At 57.1% G+C, this 17,469-nt stretch overlaps 2 protein-coding genes across 2 annotated transcripts in view; both read right to left on the reverse strand.

The window, feature by feature from the left end:
- Nucleotides 1–1,152: 1,152 nt before the first annotated feature.
- On the reverse strand, nucleotides 1,153–6,214 carry CSK (C-terminal Src kinase). The gene is made up of 12 exons (XM_028496109.2): nucleotides 6,069–6,214; nucleotides 5,601–5,714; nucleotides 5,384–5,496; nucleotides 4,815–5,034; nucleotides 3,911–4,004; nucleotides 3,652–3,717; nucleotides 3,469–3,568; nucleotides 3,289–3,379; nucleotides 2,726–2,799; nucleotides 2,448–2,643; nucleotides 2,253–2,339; nucleotides 1,153–2,006 (listed from the first exon to the last, which is right to left on the reverse strand). Exons 1-12 carry the CDS (start codon nucleotides 6,081–6,083, stop codon nucleotides 1,824–1,826), a joined length of 1,353 nt encoding a protein of 450 aa, XP_028351910.1. The 5' UTR covers nucleotides 6,084–6,214; the 3' UTR covers nucleotides 1,153–1,823.
- Nucleotides 6,215–17,171: 10,957 nt separating this feature from the next.
- The window catches only part of SCAMP5 (secretory carrier membrane protein 5), a 17,889-nt gene continuing 17,591 nt past the window's right edge, over nucleotides 17,172–17,469 (reverse strand). Inside the window, exon 9 of the mRNA XM_055088468.1 lies at nucleotides 17,172–17,216. Coding sequence (XP_054944443.1) covers nucleotides 17,172–17,216 — 45 coding nt within the window. The remainder of the gene's footprint in view (nucleotides 17,217–17,469) is intronic.

Genomic DNA, 17,469 nt, shown 5'->3' on the forward strand with positions numbered 1-17,469 from the left:
GCCCTCCCTGATCTACAGTCAAGGCCCGATTCCCATGATATACGTTTCTTTCACAGCACTTATCAGTTTGTAATTGCCTGTGTGACTGTCTTCCCAACTGTGAACTCCACGAGGTCTGTTTTGCTCACTGCTGAACCCCAGTCCTACACACAGCAGGTATCCAAATATTTGTTGTTGAACGAACAGTCTAGTTTTAGAAAAATGAGCCTGGCTGAGTGCAGAGAGAACGGATTCGGGGAGGTGAGGAGTGGCAGCACTGGGTTGTGGGAGGTGATGGTGCTGGACCACAGTGGGCCGAGGAGCTGCAGACGCGAGGCGTACTGCCAAGTCAGAACTGCCTGGATTTCAGGGCTTGCTGGCTAGGAAAGGTGGGCGCGGAGTGCCAACGAGGGGAACCCCACCGCCGCTGCCTGTCTCAGTGAATGAGGTGAGCCTCCCCACAGCCCTCAGAGGTTCCGCACTGACCACTGGCCCTGGGGAACCCGAGGGGAGAAAATCCCGTGGCTGGTCCGCACTCTCCATCTGTGCCCCACAAGGTGGGGCGGGGAAGATCCCCCCCCCCCACCTTTGCGTCGTCAGGCACGGGGCTGGGCACACGTAGGGCTGGGGAAGGGGCGGCAGTGCTACATCTTAGACGGACTGTGAGAACCTCCAGCGTGTGAGAGTCTCCCCTTCTCCCTCCCGCTCCAGGTCACCATCTCCTCTGAAGCACGAGACGTTTATCCTGCCTCCTACCAAGGGGAGCCCATCTCCAGCTGGTCAGGCCTGGCTTTCTCCCCCCGTCCGTGGCTCCAGCCCTCCTCGTGCTGAGGGCCTGAACAACACGGCAGGAGAGGCGGCCGGGATGCCCAGGCATCACCCTGTGGACGGGACCCAAGCCCGGGACGGCCTCAGGGCCAAGCCTGCCCGGCGGCAGGACACTGGGAGAGGCGGGTAGTGAGAGCTCTCCCACGGCAGACACAGGACACTCGCTCGTGCAGCTGACATAAGGCGGCGGCTACATCTCCCCGCGGTGCTCCCCACCCCGCCCCACTCACAGGGCAAGCACAGCCTCACTCACAGAGACAGGGGGATGGACAAGATGGCACGGGGATGGGAGGCCGGGAGGGACAGGCAGGCTCGGCGGAGGAAGCGCCGAGACTGGGCGGCGGGGTCCTCATGGAGTGGTTTATTACGATTCCATCTCACAAGGCAGGTGGGTGGGCGGGCGGCAGCGGCACACGGACTCCAAGCCCCTGACAGGCGTCTGCCTTGGGCGCATGCAAACAGTGCAACATGGTCAAGCGCAGACACGGGGCGACCGAGGCAACACGGACAAGGAACACGGGGTGGGGAACGAGGCTGGGGCGATGGGTCCCTAGAGAGGGGCCTGGTCTCCCCAACCCTTGTGGGCAGGACAGGAAAAATAAGATTCGTACTTCTTGTAAAATGCCCATTTGCTGGGTACTTTCTTTCTCCTTATCTTGAAAAATAATAAAAAATAAACACACGGAAAAAAATCTCAAAAAAGGAAAGGGATAAAACTCTAAGAAGGCGAGATACGGGAGGCCAGGGGGAGCCTGACCCCAGTAGGGCTCCTCAGCCTCCTCCCTTCTTGGCCCTTGGGCGGGGTTCCCAAAGCCCCACAGGCGGGTCCATGAGAGAAGGTGCCAGGCATAGGCGGGGTCTCCGGGGGCCAGAAGGGGCGCAGGCTGCGACAGAGAAAAGAGGCCCACGGTCCTGCTGGGCTCAGTTCGGGTTTGGGCCCGGCGAGTGGGGCACCGGGTCCACAATCTCTCCGGGTTCAGTCCCCACAGGCCCCCGACCTGGGCGGAGGCCGGCAGTCACAGGTGCAGCTCGTGGGTTTTGATGCGCTCCAGCTGCTCCCGGAGCTGCAGGAAGGAGGGCCGCATGGCGGCGTCCAGGTGCCAGCAGTTCTTCATGACCTCGTAGACTGCAGGTGGGCAGCCATCGGGGGCGTCCATCTTGTAGCCCTTCTCCACCCGCGGGACAACGTCCTTCAGGGGCTGCGGGCAGGTGGGTGGTACGCATCGGTGTAAGGCCTGACCGCGAGGGGACCCCCACTCAGCGTTGCTCTCCAAGGGCCCCCCTAGTTCCGCCTCAGCCCAGGCCCGGGGAGCGGCCTGGAAGGTCCCGAGGGCAGGTCTGCAGCTTCTAGGCTTCCGGCCGGGGAGGCGGGGCCCAGCCGGTCCCCCTCCCCGTCACCCCCTCCCTTGCTCCAAGCCCCACCCAGCCCCAGCGCCCACACTCACAATTCTCGGATAAGGCACTCGCCCGAAAGAGTAGATTTCCCAGAGGAGGATCCCGAAACTCCACACGTCAGACTTGGTGGAGAATTTCTGCCACGTGGATGGGAGAGGCAGTGTCAGGTCCTGGGAACTGGGGGGTTCGGGTGACCCGGGAACCCCACCCACCACTGCTCAGGCCCTGAGGAGAGGCGCGCCCACCTTCTCTCTCAGGGCCTCGGGGGCTGTCCACTTGACTGGCAGCTTGCCCGTGTCCTGGGTGCTGGAAGCCTCCTTGGTAAGGCCGAAGTCGCTGACCTTGGCCACGTTGTCCTCGGACACCAGCACGTTGCGGGCAGCCAGGTCCCGGTGCACGAAGTTGTTGCCCTCCAGGTATTCCATGGCCTCGCAGACATCTCTGGGGGCGAGCCAGCCACATGTCCCCTCAGGCAGGGGTCCCATAGCAGCCCCCCCTCCCAATCAGGCATTGCTTCACTCACAGTGAGAACTTGAGGAGACAGTCTCCGCCCAGCACCGACCGACCCCGAGACCGCAGGTAGTCCACCAGACTCCCCTGGGGGCAGGACAGACAGACCAACAGGTCCTATAGGTCAGACTTGCCCTCTAGACCCTGGGAACAGTGGGCCTGGGGCTGGGTAAATGGCGACACTCGAGGGAGCTGTCAGGAGAGGGGAGGGGCAGGGGAGAGGTCAGGACGTCACTACTGAAGGAATATCAGAGTCTAGACGCTGGACGCTGTGCTCAGCAATTATCATGCATTATCTCTTAATCTTCATAATCTCTGAGGTAAACTTTGTTACTATCTCCAGTCACAGATGAGGACCTGAGGTTTGGAGGGGTGACACAACTTTTCCAAGGCGTAGTGAATAAATGATGAGCCAAGACAAAAGCCAAGCCCTGGTGACTTCAAAGACCAGTTGGAGAGAAGGGACTGAGGGAGCAGGGGCCCAAGGGTATGGTGGGGAGCTTGGGGCAGCTGGAAGGCTCAAGCCCCAAGTGTTCAGCTCCAGGCTGGCAGCTGGATCGCGGGGCAGGCACACACCTTGGCCATGTACTCGGTGACGATGTAGAGCCCACCTTTCTCCTCTACGATCACGCCCAGAAGCTGTACCAGGTTGCTATGCCGAAGTTGCCTGGGGCAGGACGGGGTGGTCAGAGCCTGCCAAGCCTCCCCATCACCTCTTGGCCCCGGGTGACCTCCCCACCCCCTGCCCCAACTCACGTCATGACCGAGGCTTCAGCCAGGAAGGCCTGGGCAGTGGCGTCATTCTTAATGCACTTGACGGCGACTTTGTTCCCTCGGTAGTCGCCTAGCATCACGTCTGGGGCAAGAGAGTTGGGGGTCGTTTCCTGGACTCCCCCCAGTCAGCAGCCTCTCCTAGGGCTCCCACCCTCTCTGGCTCACCTCCAAACTCCCCCTTCCCAATGGTCTGCAGCAGCTTCAAGTCCTTCATGTTCAGCGCCCAGCCGCCTGTGGGGGGAGTGGGTGGTGAGTGAGGGGTGCTGAAGTCAGAGCGGGGGTCACAGCAGAGGCAGACTGGACTGTGACTTATGTGGGGTTCCCTGGACGCCTCCAGAGCCTCCAGGATGGGGTAGTGCCAGGAAGTCCGGGTGGGAGGAGGCGGGTAGGCAAGTGAGGAGTGGGCGTGGGGGGTGGCACTCACTGCGGAAGAACTCATCCTGGGCCGCCACGGTGCCCTCCATGACCTTTGGCTTGATGAGGCGAGTACAGAGTCCATCTGCGTCTGAGGTGTAGTGCTGTAGAGGGCAGGGCAGGCGATCAGGGCCAGCCCCCTGTACACCACCCGCGGCTCCAGTGCACTGCCCTGGTCTGACCACCAGACGGCAGCAGAGGCCGGTTCCACTCAGCCCAGAGTTGGTTTGGGTCAGGAGGGCTCTCCGTTTCTAGCAGGGGTTAGGGAGGCCCCAGACACATGGTCCATCTCCCATGCCACCCCACACCCAGGTGCTGGACGGATACCGGGTTGCTGTGATCACCCTGGGCCTCACCAGCATCCCAAAGCAGAGGACAAGCCCTGGCTCAGTCTAATACCAGCCTCTAGCCAGGTGTGCACAGGACCCTCCCCTGCCATAGGCCAAGCCAGGCCAACAGGGGGAAGGTGCTGAGAGTGAGTACAGGAGGCATCTGGAGGCTGCCTGGGGCAGAGATGGCCTTGGGAGCTGCAGGGACATGTGGGCCATCAAAGTAAAGCTCATGAGGACATGTTTACGTACACACAGCTGGGCGTACAGTTCTATGAGTGGCCGGAAGGAAGCTAGTTCTGGGATCAGAATACTCAGATTCTAGTCCGGGCACCTCCAAGTCACAGCTGTGTGACCAGAGGCAGGTCCCTTAACTGCTCTGAACCTCTGTTTCCTGGCCTATGAACTGGGATACCACCTCCCTGTGCAGGCATTGTGGGGTCAGAGTTCAACCCTGGCACACAGCACGGGCTCTATCGAGGCGTGAGGAAATGTGGGCTTGCGGAGGCTGCAGGACATGCCCAAGGTCACCCAGCTAGAGTGGCGGGACTGTAGCCGGAATCAGGGCCGGCACGCCCCGCTCACCTCCACCAGCTGCATGAGGTTCTCGAAGTACACCTCCTCGTCGATGCTGAGCTTGCTGGCGTGGTATATGATGCGGTAATGCTCCACCTTGCCGTCGCAGCTCACGCACAGAGTGTAGTCCCCGGGGTAGTTGGTGCTTTCCCGCACCAGGAACAGGCCTGTCTCTGGTGGGCACAGGAGCCGCTCTGCCTGCTCCCGCGTGATCTTGCCGTGGAACCAGCTGCGGGGAGGCCGGGCCTGGGGTCACGGTGGCCCAAGGGCACTGCCAGGCTCCACTTCCCGAAGGCCCTCCCTCTGGCTGGCACCTCTCCACAGTTCAGGGCTCAGACAGGCTCTGGAGGCCCTCATCCTCTGCCTCCTGCCCTTCTTTCTTCAGCCCTCCTAGCTCCGTTCTCCCCGGTGAGGTCCAGCACCCACGCCCTTCCCCTCTTCTCGAGAGACCCTCACGGACATCCCAGACCCTTACTCTCGCCTCCCTGCTTTCCTGACTCTCTTCTAGGGGTAATAGGGCTCCCCGTCCTCCTTCCTCCCAGACTGGGAATTCCCAACGGCTCCTCAGAGGTACTCACGGCATGAGGCTGAGCTTGGTGCCTGCTTTCACGCCCTCCCGCTTCTGGACGTAGTTGGCTGGGATGATGCCCTCACGGCCCACCTTGTTCTTGGCTTTGTACCAGTTGGGGTCCTGGGGAGAGGGGAGCCCAGACACGCTCTCAGGCTCACCCTCCCGTGCAGGGGAGACAAAACCCAGAGGTAGGAAGGGGGTAGGGGTGTGAAGTCCCTGGTTACCTTGGTGACAGCCACAATGGTGAGCACGTCTCCTTTGCAGAAGGGAAGGTCCTGCTCAGCAGTGCCGTGAAAGTTGTACTTGGCAATACACTCTGTACCGGATGGCCAGGCAGCCTGCAGGGCAGGCGACACGTGGGTGGGTGCAGCCTGGGGCAGCCCCCACCCACCTGCCTGCAAGCCCTCATGGTCACAGCCTCTTGGCTGGCCTCCCTGAGTCTGGGTGAGGTGCCCTTCCCCCAGAGAGCTCTGGGTGTCTTCTAGCTGAGACTTCCCCACTGCCCTCAGACCCGTGCTCCTATCTTGAGGGCCCCGCATCTGACAGTGGGCCCTGGAATTCCATTTTGTTGAAAGCCAGGACTGGGGAAAAGGGGGAGTGAATCGACCTGAATCCTTGTTCTCTCTCTTCTCAGCACCCCCGTGGTGGTGGTGGGGCTACTCCACTGCCCTAGACCCCTGCCCCTGCAGTACCTGAATTGCCGACATCTTCTCAGAAGATCTGGTGTCCCCGTGTCACAGGAAGGCCAACCTGTCACTTGGTACCATGAGAGCTGTGGGGAGAGGGGAAGATTGAGGGAAGGCTGTGAGAGGAGATGGTTCCCTCCGTCACTGAGACCCTACTCCTTCCCCATAGCAATGCGAACAGATGCCAGAGGCTTCCAGAGCTGGGACTCGGGGCAAGGGCTGTCCTTTCCAGTCTCAGCAGGTTGAGGGCACTGGGCAGGGGAGGAGGCAGGGGATGAGGGCTGAGGACCCCCAAGGACAGAGGGCCGTCAACCCTGAGCCCATTGTGGCCTTACAGCCCTCGGAATGACCAACAGAGGCTACAAAGCGTAGGGGGTGAGTAGTGCCTGCCCCACCAGCCCCATGGCTGGATATCAGCTAAGTGGTCTGTGGGGGACCACAGGGCAGCTGTGAACCTGGGGAAGGTGCTCGGGACCTTGGGAAAGTCCCTTGTCCTCTGTGGGCCTCTTAGTTCTGCCACCTATAAAAACTCGCCCAGGCAGTATCTCTGAAGCCAAATGTATGCCAACCCCATGGCCTGGCAACCCCACTTCCCAGCACACACCCAAGAGAAAACAGGGCAGGCACTGCTGAGACAGGCACAGGAGCACACACAGTAGCACGGTCTGTAACCAACCTCACACTGGGAACTGCCCAGATGCCCATCAGGAGTGAGATGGATAAACTGTGTACATTCACCGAGTACTGGACAGCAGTAAACATGAATCAACTACAGCTATGAAACAACACTGATGCATCTAAACATGCTAACCAAGACGCCAGACAGAAAGCACACATGCCATGTGATTCCATTTGTATAAACTCCACAGTCAGGGGATTTTCCAGTGCAGGATGGCGACTCCCCTTGGAGGAGGCAGTGACTGGAAGGGGGCAAGTTCAACTCTGTAGCACTTTACTGAGCTGTACCCTTGTGGCTGGTATACGTTTTGGTGTACGTGTTTACTTCAATAAAGTTGACTACCCCAAGAAAGTTACCCCAGCCAACCCCACACCCCAGGAGCAGCAAGTCAACCCCGTCTTGCACACACACTCTTTGTGGCCCCAGCTCAGCACTCCCTCTATGACCAGCATCTTCCCAAATACAGCCCAGAGCCCCCATGTACCTGTCCCAGGAAGCAGAGGGATGGGGTTACTGTTCTCTTCTGACAGATGAGGAAACTGAGGCTTAGACAGGGCCAGTGACTACTCTGTGCTCACAGTATGTTAGAAGAAAAACTCCTCCATGTGCCTTGTTCCCAGGCTCATTTGCAGGACACACAAGGCCTGGGGCCTCGTTGACACTCACAAACTTTACCACCTACCCCAGGCCAGGCAGTGGAAGAAGACATTTGAGTGCAAGTGCCTAGGGGTGTGAGGTGAGTGAGGACTGCAGAGCTTAGGTGGGCTTCCTGGAGGAGGGAGCGCTGGAGCTGAGCCCTGAAGGCTGGAGGGCTAAAAAAGGCAGGGGCACCCCAGGCTGGAAGCCCATGGTGAGGAGGGCGGGAAACAGACCCTGACGGTCTGAGCACCCTGTCAGTCTGCGGCAGGGGACCGTGTGTACTGGGTCCACCTGGCACAAAACTTGCAGGGATGCGGGGGCTTCAAATGCTGACGTGAGGAAACAGGGTTTGCTTCTGAGGGCCATGGGGTCTGTGGGCCTCAGCAGGGGAGTGTGTGGCCTTGGAGACCAGAAGGAGCCGGGGAGAACGGAGCTGGGGAGAAGCACCACCACGTCCAGGCCCCACTTCCAGGCTTCCCTTCCTCCCGGAATACATAGTGCTTCCTGTCCCAAGGCCAGCCCGTCAACCTCTTGCCATCTGGGCAGGGAGCCTGGGGCACAAGAAGGATGAGCCTGGACTCCCCTACACACACATACATTGACACGACTGAGCCACCGTGAGTATAGGAAGCACCTTCAGGCTCCCAAGAACCCCATGTGGGAGCCGTGAGCTCCTCTTGCCCCCATTTTATAGAAATGGAAACTGAGGCTCGTGAGGTTTGAACAACTTGCTCTACGTCACACAGCTAGTTAGGGGTGATGGTCCGGAACTTGAACTGGGGTCCCTCTGTGGCTGGCTGGGTCCCCAACCTTCAAGACCTTCTGAATAGGGGCTCTGCCAGCTCTCCACAGCCCCATGCCTCCCCCTCCCTCGCAAGATTCACCACCACAGAGGGCGAGAGGGCGAGGAGGCTGAGGCACCATTAGTCACCCTCCCACCTGTCAGTTTGCAAACACTCCCTCCCCTGCAGGTCTGCAGCTGCTGCTGCTGCCGCCTCCCCACTGACTAGATGATAATAACAAAAATAATAATAGGTCCTGTTTGCTGAGCACTTATTCTGTGCTGCGCCCTGTCCTTGGCACATTATGGCTCATCAAATCCTCTAACAACTGAGAGAAAGAGAGAGAGGCTATTATTATCCCCGTTTTACAGATGAGCACGCCGAGCCAGGCCGAGAGGCAAGTGGCCTTACCTGAGGCTACACCTCCAGTGAGCATCCTGCCCCACGCAGATGTCATATGCCTGAGCCAGCAGGCCAGTTCGACCCCCACCCCTGGTGCCTCCTGCCTTATGTGCACGCACCATGCGGCGGCTGCCAGCAGGCTGGGACCACACTGGCCTCGAAAAGAGAGTGCAAGGGAAGAGGGAGAAGCAAGCGGTGCTCAGAGGAAGGGGCAAGGCCAGGAGGGTTAGGGTGGCCTTCCTTGAGGGTCTGGGTTTTGACAGATATGGAAATGAGAGGGAGGAGCTAGCCTCTCCCCTTTGCTCTACTGGCTATGACTTTAGGACTCAGTTTCCCCATCTGTACAATGGGCTGGTGACAACCTTACAGCTCCCAGGGCTGTTCTGAAGCCTGCTTTCTTCCCACAGAAATCCTGCCAGCGGGAGCTGCAGACCCTCTCTGACGGCTCCTCCCTGGCGAAGTCATGAGGCCAGGAAGGTCCCGTCCTTAGGGCTCTGGGAGTCCAGCCGGGATATCCCCCTCCAGGTCAGAGGCCAAGAGTCAGAGCGGCTGGGAGGGGCTACTGCAAACCTAGGCCTCTAGTCAGGCCTTGATCAGGCACAGAGGGGCCCTTCCAGGGTTATGTGAACCTTGTCTCAGGCCACTTTGTGGAAGAAGTGCAGGAACATTGTCCTGGGAGTCAAGGGCTCTGAGTCCTGTTCCTGGCTCTGCCACCAACTTGTTGTGTGACCTTGGGAAAGTCCCTTGACCCTTCTGGGACTCACTGGCTCTCCAGCACCTGAACCAGATCCCTTTCTCACCTGCTGCTCCTAGGACCCTAGTGCCCCACCCACCTCCCCACCTTGGCATTCCCTCTCCACTCCCTCCCCCTCCTCTACCCAAGGAACTCCCACTCAACCTTCAGGGTTGCACGTGTGCCTAAAAAAATGTAGTAGGACAGTCCCTGCAGTACTGTTTGTTGTAGCAAGAGATTGGGAGACAACCTTTATGTCCGTTAATAAAGAACCAAGTAAATAAATGACCAGATAGCCCGAAAAGGCAACAACACAACTCCAGCTGTTATGGGGCCGGGACGGATCTCTAGGTGCTGATACAGAAACCTCCCCATGATAGAGTAAGTAGAAATGGCAAAAAGCCAGCTCAAGTCACGAAGGAAACGTTGCTGGGGGAATAGGACAGTGACATGGCATCTAAGTACCACCCTCCAGATTAATCAGAGAGAGGAAAAAGCACCTCCACCACAGGGAGATGTGGCAGACAGCTCGTTAACCGAGTGATCAAATTAAGCATCACCAATAATAAGAGGAGCACACTGAGTGCCTCCTGCACTAAGGAGGGCACAGCATCCTCTGTGCGATGGGCCTGCAGAGCTGCTTAACCTGACTCCAATCAGGAAGACGTAGGCAGACAGAGACCAAATAACTGGCCTGGACTCTTAGAGTCAATGTCATAAAAGACAAAACAAAGAAAGGCTGGGGAATGTTCTGGATTAAACAAGACACAAAAGAAACATGACATAACAACAAAATGGTAATTACGTGAGGCGAATGATGTGTTTAAGTAACCTTATTGTGGTAATCGGTTCACAATATGCACATATATCAAATCATCACACTGTACACCTTAAACTGACACAACATTAAATCGCAATTATATCTCAACAAAGCTGGAAAAGAAAAAAAGAAAAGAAAAGACACATGATAGCAAGATTCAGTGAGTGATTCTGAATCAGATTCTGGATCAGAAGGAAAAAATAGCTATAAAGATCATTTGGGGACAACTGGGAAAATGAAAATGTTAGATAATGTTATGGAATTAATGTTAATTTTCTTAGATGTGATCATGGTACTGTGATTATGTAAGAGATACCTGATAAAGTACTTAGGAGAGAAATGTACGATGCCTGCAACTAACACTCAAATAAACCAGCAAAACAAAATACGTATACACATATGTCCATGTACATAAAAGAAGAGGTAAAGCTAATGTGGCAAAATGTTAAGAACTGGTGAATCTGGGTAAAGTATACGTGGGTATTCATTATACCATTATTTCAGCTTTTTGGTAGGTCTGAAATACTCAAAGACCGAAAAAAAAAGCAGGGTGCAGGACATCACCCATGGTATATTACAAATTATTGTTTTTTTAAAAGGACATACCATTCAACCCTAACCTTAGATATGCACGGATTATCTCTGAAAGATAGAAGAAACTGATAACAGAGGTTGTCTCTGGGAACAGGAAGGAGTAGTATCAAGTTCAAGGGAAACTTACTGTTCGTTGTATATTTGCTATTTTGTTCTTTTAACTTTTGTTTTTTTAACCACATGCATCTATTACCTTCCCCCTAAAAATAAGAATAGTAAGAAAGTCAATAACTTTTTGAAAACCACTTGTGCCAGGAGCCTTCCACGGCTTCCCAGCTGTGGTGGCTGCTCCAGGCCTCCAGAGCCTCTCACGTCCCATGCTCCAGGGAGAAGCTCACTGACCCTGGCCTAGGAGCCCCTGCAGGAGGAGAGCCGGGCCCAGGGCGGCTGCTCAGCACGTGAGTGCTGAATGAATGAATGAACCAACAAACGACAGGGGGAAGCTAGGCTGGCTGCACCACACTGCGGTCCCATAACTGACCAGAGTATATTTAACCCCAAAGGGACAGCAGCTGCCACCCCACCCCCACAGGGCTGGGGGACAGGGGGCTTTCACTCCGATTTCCTGTCCCAAACCCTGCTCCCAGGAGTTCTTGTGCTGGGGTCCCGGGAACAGGCTGGGCATTGTGCCCAAGCGCTGAGGTCAGTGGCCACAGCCTCAGGCAGGCCTTTCTTGGGAGCCCAGGCTGGCAGGGAGGGGGTAAGCCCAGCAACTGCCCTTTCCCTGCCTTGGGGAAGCTGTAGACCCTCACAGCCTAGCACGTGCTGAGGGCCAGGGTAGGTTAAGGGGCTCCTGCCCTGCCCCCCTCACCAAAACTCCACTGCCTAATGGGGCGTGGGAGCCTTCAGTAACTGTTTACACCCAGCTAAAAATAGCCACTGAAAAGGGAAGTGCACAAGAGACCTGGGGGAACTCTGGGGGCCATGGCCCCCAGAGACTCTGGTCCTGCCACAGGACCCAGCTGGAGCCTCTGCAGGGCAGGGCAGCCCCCAGAGGCAACAAGCAGGTCCACCTTGCCCTCTCGTTCTTTGAGCCACTGTTTCAAGAGGCTCCCTGTGAGCCCAGCTCCACGTGTGCTGGCCAGGATGGACAGGAGAGGGGAAGGGCCCAGGAGGTCCTGCCCTTGGGACCCCAAGAATGCTACTCAGCATCTCTCCTCTGTGCCCAGCCCTGCTCCAGCCCTCCTGGCTACCAGGTGATCAATCACGGCCAGGTGTGCTTGGTGCCTCAGCAGAGGAGAGAGACAAAGGCCACTGGGGAAGGCTTCCAGGAAGAGGGGGAGGGGAGGGAGGATCTCAGGTAGAAGCGACTGTGCTAGATCGGGCCAGGATTAGGATTTCAAACAGTGGTACAGAGAGAGTTAATTAAGGCTGGAGGAGGCTCAGGGTGAGGGGGGTGAGGGTCAACAGAGGCTCTGAACCCAGGCAGTCTGGCACACAGCTCTGCGTTTCTGATTGGGCACGCCCCTCCGAAAGACACCTGAGGAGGGCGGGGCACCAACAGCAGCTGGGCTGGTTTGGCAGCAGTAAAATCAGCCCCACCTCTGGTTCTGCACAGGGCACCCAGGCTGACAGCACTGTGATGCCCCTGGCCACACACCAGGCCATGGGCTGGAGGCTGGTTCCCACTGAGCCAGATGGGTGGTCCCAGAGCCCTCAGCTGGGCAGCTGCAGAATTGGGCACAAGACCCTTGGAGAGGCCTGAACCTCCCCGGGGGTCAGGAGAGGGCTGGAAGGATGGACGGTCCCACTTTGTCTCCAGTGTGAGCTGCCCCACCCTCACCCCCAGGGTTCCCTCAGCATCCAGCACCCCTGCCCTAAGGGGAGGGGTGAGTTTAATGGCTGCAAAGTGTTAAAAAACAAATTACAGCAACTCACTGGCTTTTTTCCTGCCCCCCAATGGCTCAGTGGGGACTGGAGCTAGAGGAGGCTAATAAGGAAGGGGAGCCTCCTTCCCCAGGCACCACTGCAGCTTGAGGCTGACACTCCTGGCCCAGAAAGGTTTCTAATTACCGCTCAGGAGCCTAATTACCTACGTGCACCGGGCAGTGGGGACTCCAGGCCTCTGTTCCGCCACCCACCTCAGCACAGGCTGTGGTCTTTGCATCTTCATTTGCCTACATTTACATACAGCCTCTCAGCACTGACCTTAAATGAACCCTTAAAAACCACCTCCAACGAACGCTTAAAAACCAGAGTGTCCTTGTCCCTCACCCCAAAGTCCCCTAGCCACATCATAGGTGGGGAGACTGCGGCCCAGAGGCCGGTGAGCTGGCCCCCAGATTCATGGTCTCCCCATCTCAGAACTGGGACCCCGAGAACACATGGCTCAGAAGGTAAAGCTGAGGGGGCCCAACTCAAAGGACGTACAGTTTTGCTACCCAGTGTAGGGAGAAGGGTTACCAACACCCTCGCCCCACGGGATGGACTGTAAAAATAAAAGCACGAAGAGTGAGAGCCTACTGGCCCAATCCTGCCTTAGTTACTTAATCCTCCAAAAAACCCCATGAGGTTTTACTGCTGATCTGTTTGACAGGAGGAGGAACCAGGCTGAGGAGCATCACCCAGCTTCCAAGCGGTAGAGCAAGGATTTCAGCTCAGCTTTGTCTGAACTTGGTGGGGAGAAAACCCCTCCACCCTTTCCTTGGGCAGGAGAGATGACACCCTGGACAGAGAGGTGAGAGTGGGCAGCTGAGGGGAAGTCCACCCAGAGATCGGCCCTCCTGATCTGGGAAGGATGGGTCACATCTGTGCCATACCGTGCCTCGCACAGCAACTAGAGAAGCCAGCAGCCCTAGAGAGTGTAGGAACTCTAAGCAAGGACCTCTGCCCCTACCCTCTTTCTCAAATGCTTCTTGATTTTCATGGCCCTTCCTCTCCAGGAAGCCCTCCTGGCTGCTCCAGCCTACGCAGATCCCCAGCTTCTGAGCTCCCCCCAGCCCTGCCAGGAAGTTGGAACCACAGGCCTCTCCCTACTAACTGACTCCTCTCTGACTCTGGCCTCCTCTATTGGTCGGCAGGGGGGCCTCAGGGTTCCTTGTCTCCTCTCCCCTCCAGTCTCCCTGACAGCATGGGCCACAGATGTCCGGCCTGGGTGAGGAGCAGGGGCTGGGCTGGGCAGGACTGAGAAGCAGCAGCCAGGGTGAGCAGGCGTCAGATGACACCCAGGTTTTCACCCACCCACAAGGCTTCCAACTGTGCAGAGAGCAGGACCCACGGGGAGGAGGGGGGCACCAGGCAGCCTCTCCTGCTTCTAGGGGCCTAGACCACGGAAGGGGAGGGGGAGGGGGAGGCGGAGGGAAGCTGCGGTTGGAGGCCCAGCCCCACTGAGGCGTACATAGTTGGTGTGTGATGAGAAGCTACCCTCATCACAGTACCTCAAAACCAGGAAGAGAAACTGAGCCGGCAGAAGGGAGAGCTGGGCTGCATGGGGCCCTCAGGTCCCTGGGGGCCTGCCAAGGGGAGTTCCTTGGACAGTCGCTAGACAAACCACTTGTCCCTCCCAGGCCTCAGTTCCCCCACAGGAAAAATGGGATTCTATCCCTGGTCCTGCCAGTCTGACCCTGATTGGTATGGGCTGCATCATGCCTGATACAAGAGACCCCCCCCACCACAGTTAGTGGAGTACTCCTGGTCTCCCAGCAGGCTCTGGCCTCTCCCGGGTAGCAGGGCTTGGCCCCCCGAAGCCAGCCTCACCCTGCTTGCTTCTCCCCTCAGCCACACAGGGAGCACACTAGCTCTTCCTCACCAGCTCTTTATTTTTAGGTCTGAATTTGACTTTAATCATTACTTAGCGGATTCTATTTCCAGCCCTTGGATGAAGGGACCCAGAGGAGAGGAGGAGGGGAGGCAGTGCTCCCTGCCTGGTGTGGAGGGTGGCCTGCCTCCTCCACCCATCCTGTCCCCAACCAAGGAGGGGGGGCACTGAGAAACTCCCAAAGTGCTCACCCCAGCCAGGCCAGCATCTTGGAGAGGACCGCACCCTGTGACCTCATCCCAGACCGAGCTGTCGGGATAGGAGGGCAGTTGTAATGCCCGCCTCCCCTGCGCCAAGACCAGGGAAGAGGGGGACACTCCAAAGGCAAAAGTCTGGCGGCCGGAGTCCGAGGTCATGCACCTGGGAGCCCTCTGCAATGAATGGGCCACCTTGGGGAGGACCGTCTACCTAGGTTAGTCCTGAGCCATACCAGGGTCATCTGGGGCTATGGTCTCCTAGGCCCTGGGAGTGCCAAGCTGAGACTGGTTTCCTCCTACTGTCCATGGGCTGACCCTAGCAGGGCACTCCCAGTTCTCTGATCTCCACAGACGTGGAACAAGAGGAAGCAAGCTATGTCACAGCAGTACACGCTCAGATTAGACCTGGGGAGCACCTGCTGAAGAGAAGGACACTAACACACAAGACTTCCCTAGTGATTTGTGGACCATCTATGTTCCCCTTCAACTCCCAGCTGGGAGGCTCTAGAATCTCTGCCTTCTGACCCCAACTTTCTTCCCTTTCCCAGCCGCTGGGCGGGAGGATGAGGCTGGCATGGTTGTCTCTGGCTTGGGGCTCAGGATGCCTGGGTTCCTTGCTAAGACTCAGTTTTCCCAGGGAAAGTAGGCCTCTTATCTCCACTGGGGAAATGTGGGGCTGGCCTAGGAAGTAGCTGAAGCTGGGGGACAAGAGGCAGCCAGGCTCTCAGAGAAAAGGCCTCGTCCATTCAGCTCTGATGCTGGAAGAACAGAGGGAGAATGGGTAGGGCCAGGCCCCAGAAACCAACCAGTAGCCCACCTTCCACATGGTGATGGGGACGGGGGAAGGCAGAGAGCGGGGACAGGATACTGGCCAGAGCAGTCTCTGAACACAGGGTTTCTGAAGGGCTCCCTGGGCAGAGACCACCCTTGGCTAGGTGAGCCATCAGCCAGCCCTGGCCCGGGTGTCTTCTGCACACGCTGAGGCAGCCTGCAGTGGGCACTCCTTCAACAAAGCCTACCCCTTCTCACAGAGCGCCAGGGGGTGTGCCAGGCACCTTCTAGTACCTTGGTTAGTTAGTTCCGTGCCCGCACACTCCCCTCTGAAGTAGGTATCACTGTCCCTGTTGTGTATATAAAGGAACTCTGGCTCAAAGGATGACCTGTCCAAGGTCTCTCTTCCCTGACCTAAATGGCACAGCTGGGCCTGGAATCACGTTGGTTGGGTGCCAAGCTGCCCACTCTCTCCAATACCCTCAGCTGCTTTGGGGGCCTGTAGTAACAACAATTACAACAGCAACAGACAGGAAACAACAACACACAAGCTTGGTAAGAGGGTTGGGGTACGGTTGCTGTGGCAGAGCTTTCGGGAATATTTTGTAGCTTTTTAGGGGCAAAGTTGCACAGATTGTGTAGCAACATGAGAAAATGCCCAGATATGGTATTAAATGAAAAAAGGTGTGATGGCACACACACCCAAATGAAAACAGCGACAAAGGAAAAAAAGATCAGGAAAAGGGGCTTCCCTGGTGGCGCAGTGGTTGAGAATCTGCCTGCTAATGCAGGGGACGCGGGTTCGAGCCCTGGTCTGGGAAGATCCCACATGCCGCGGAGCAGCTGGGCCCGTAAGCCACAACTACTGAGCCTGCGCGTCTGGAGCCTGTGCCCCGCAACGGGAGAGGCCGCAACAGTGAGAGGCCCGCGCACTGTGATGAAGAGTGGTCCCTGCTTGCCACAACTAGAGAAAGCCCTCGCACAGAAACGAAGACCCAACACAGCAAAAATAAATTAATAAACTGCTACCCCAAAAATCTTAAAAAAAAAATGCTTTAAAAAAAAAAAAAAAGATCAGGAAAAGACTGGTTGGGAGCTCCAAGATACTAACAGTCACTGTGCCGGTGAAGAAACAGTGGGTGAATTTTCTGTGTTCTAAATTTTCTGTAGTGCTGTTTTGTTACTTTCTAAATTAAGAACCCTAATACTATTTACCTACATACGTAGTTTTCTGACCTCAGATTTGCTTCCTGGGGACCCACCTGCCACCCAGCTCTGGTCCTGGTGTCTGGGACATCAAGGGATGGCCTTTCTGATTTGGGACAGCCCCTCAGACACATGAGGGTCCTTCCCTACCTTCTCTTTCCCAGACCAAACACCTTTGGGGACAATGAGATTCAAAACCGCCCAAAGAACAAGCTCAGAACTGGACCCAAGCTGTCCTGCCAGATCAGGCTTGTTGGGGCGGCCACGTCACACTGTGAGCCCTGGGCCTTTGTCTCTGCCTGTACTCTGGTCTGCTCTGTGATGGCTCAACCCCTTGGGGCCTGGTGCCCTCTGCAGTGGTGCTGGGGACCGTCTTCTGGTCCTTCTCTGTCCCAGACCCAAGGCAGAGAGAAGGGCAGGGAGGAAGGCACCAAGCTCGCCACATAAAAAGTGAAGCCCTGCACACGTGCTTGCCTGAAGCCAGACCCCTCTCTACAGGGTCTTGGGACCCCGGCCTGCACCCAACAGCTCACAGGCGTCCAACCATGTCAGGCTTCAGCCCCAGGCCCTCAGGCTGGCAAGGAAGTTAGGGTTGGGTGAGGGGAGCCTCACAGGCCCAACACATCTATGTCCCCTCCACTGTGCATGTCAGGGCAACCGGAAACAACTCTAAATCAAGGGCAGAGGCCTGAGCGGGACAAAACTGCTAGCAACCCCAAGGGGCCCCAGACATGGCTAAGTATCCTCCAGGGAACCTCCCACACTTCCAGCAGCAAAAGGATCCTGCCACAGTCCCAATCTCCTTCCTACTGCCTTCACCCTGTTCC

This window comes from Physeter macrocephalus, chromosome 11 (assembly GCF_002837175.3).
Source record: "Physeter macrocephalus isolate SW-GA chromosome 11, ASM283717v5, whole genome shotgun sequence".
Lineage (NCBI taxonomy): Eukaryota > Metazoa > Chordata > Mammalia > Artiodactyla > Physeteridae > Physeter > Physeter macrocephalus.

Coding starts and splice junctions, on each gene's coding strand:
- CSK (XM_028496109.2), bottom strand. Junction 2,800..3,288: donor TCACCGAGTACATGGCCAAG/GTGTGTGCCTGC, acceptor TCCTGCCCCCAG/GGGAGTCTGGTGGACTACCT. Junction 2,340..2,447: donor CCGAGGCCCTGAGAGAGAAG/GTGGGCGCGCCT, acceptor TCCACGTGGCAG/AAATTCTCCACCAAGTCTGA.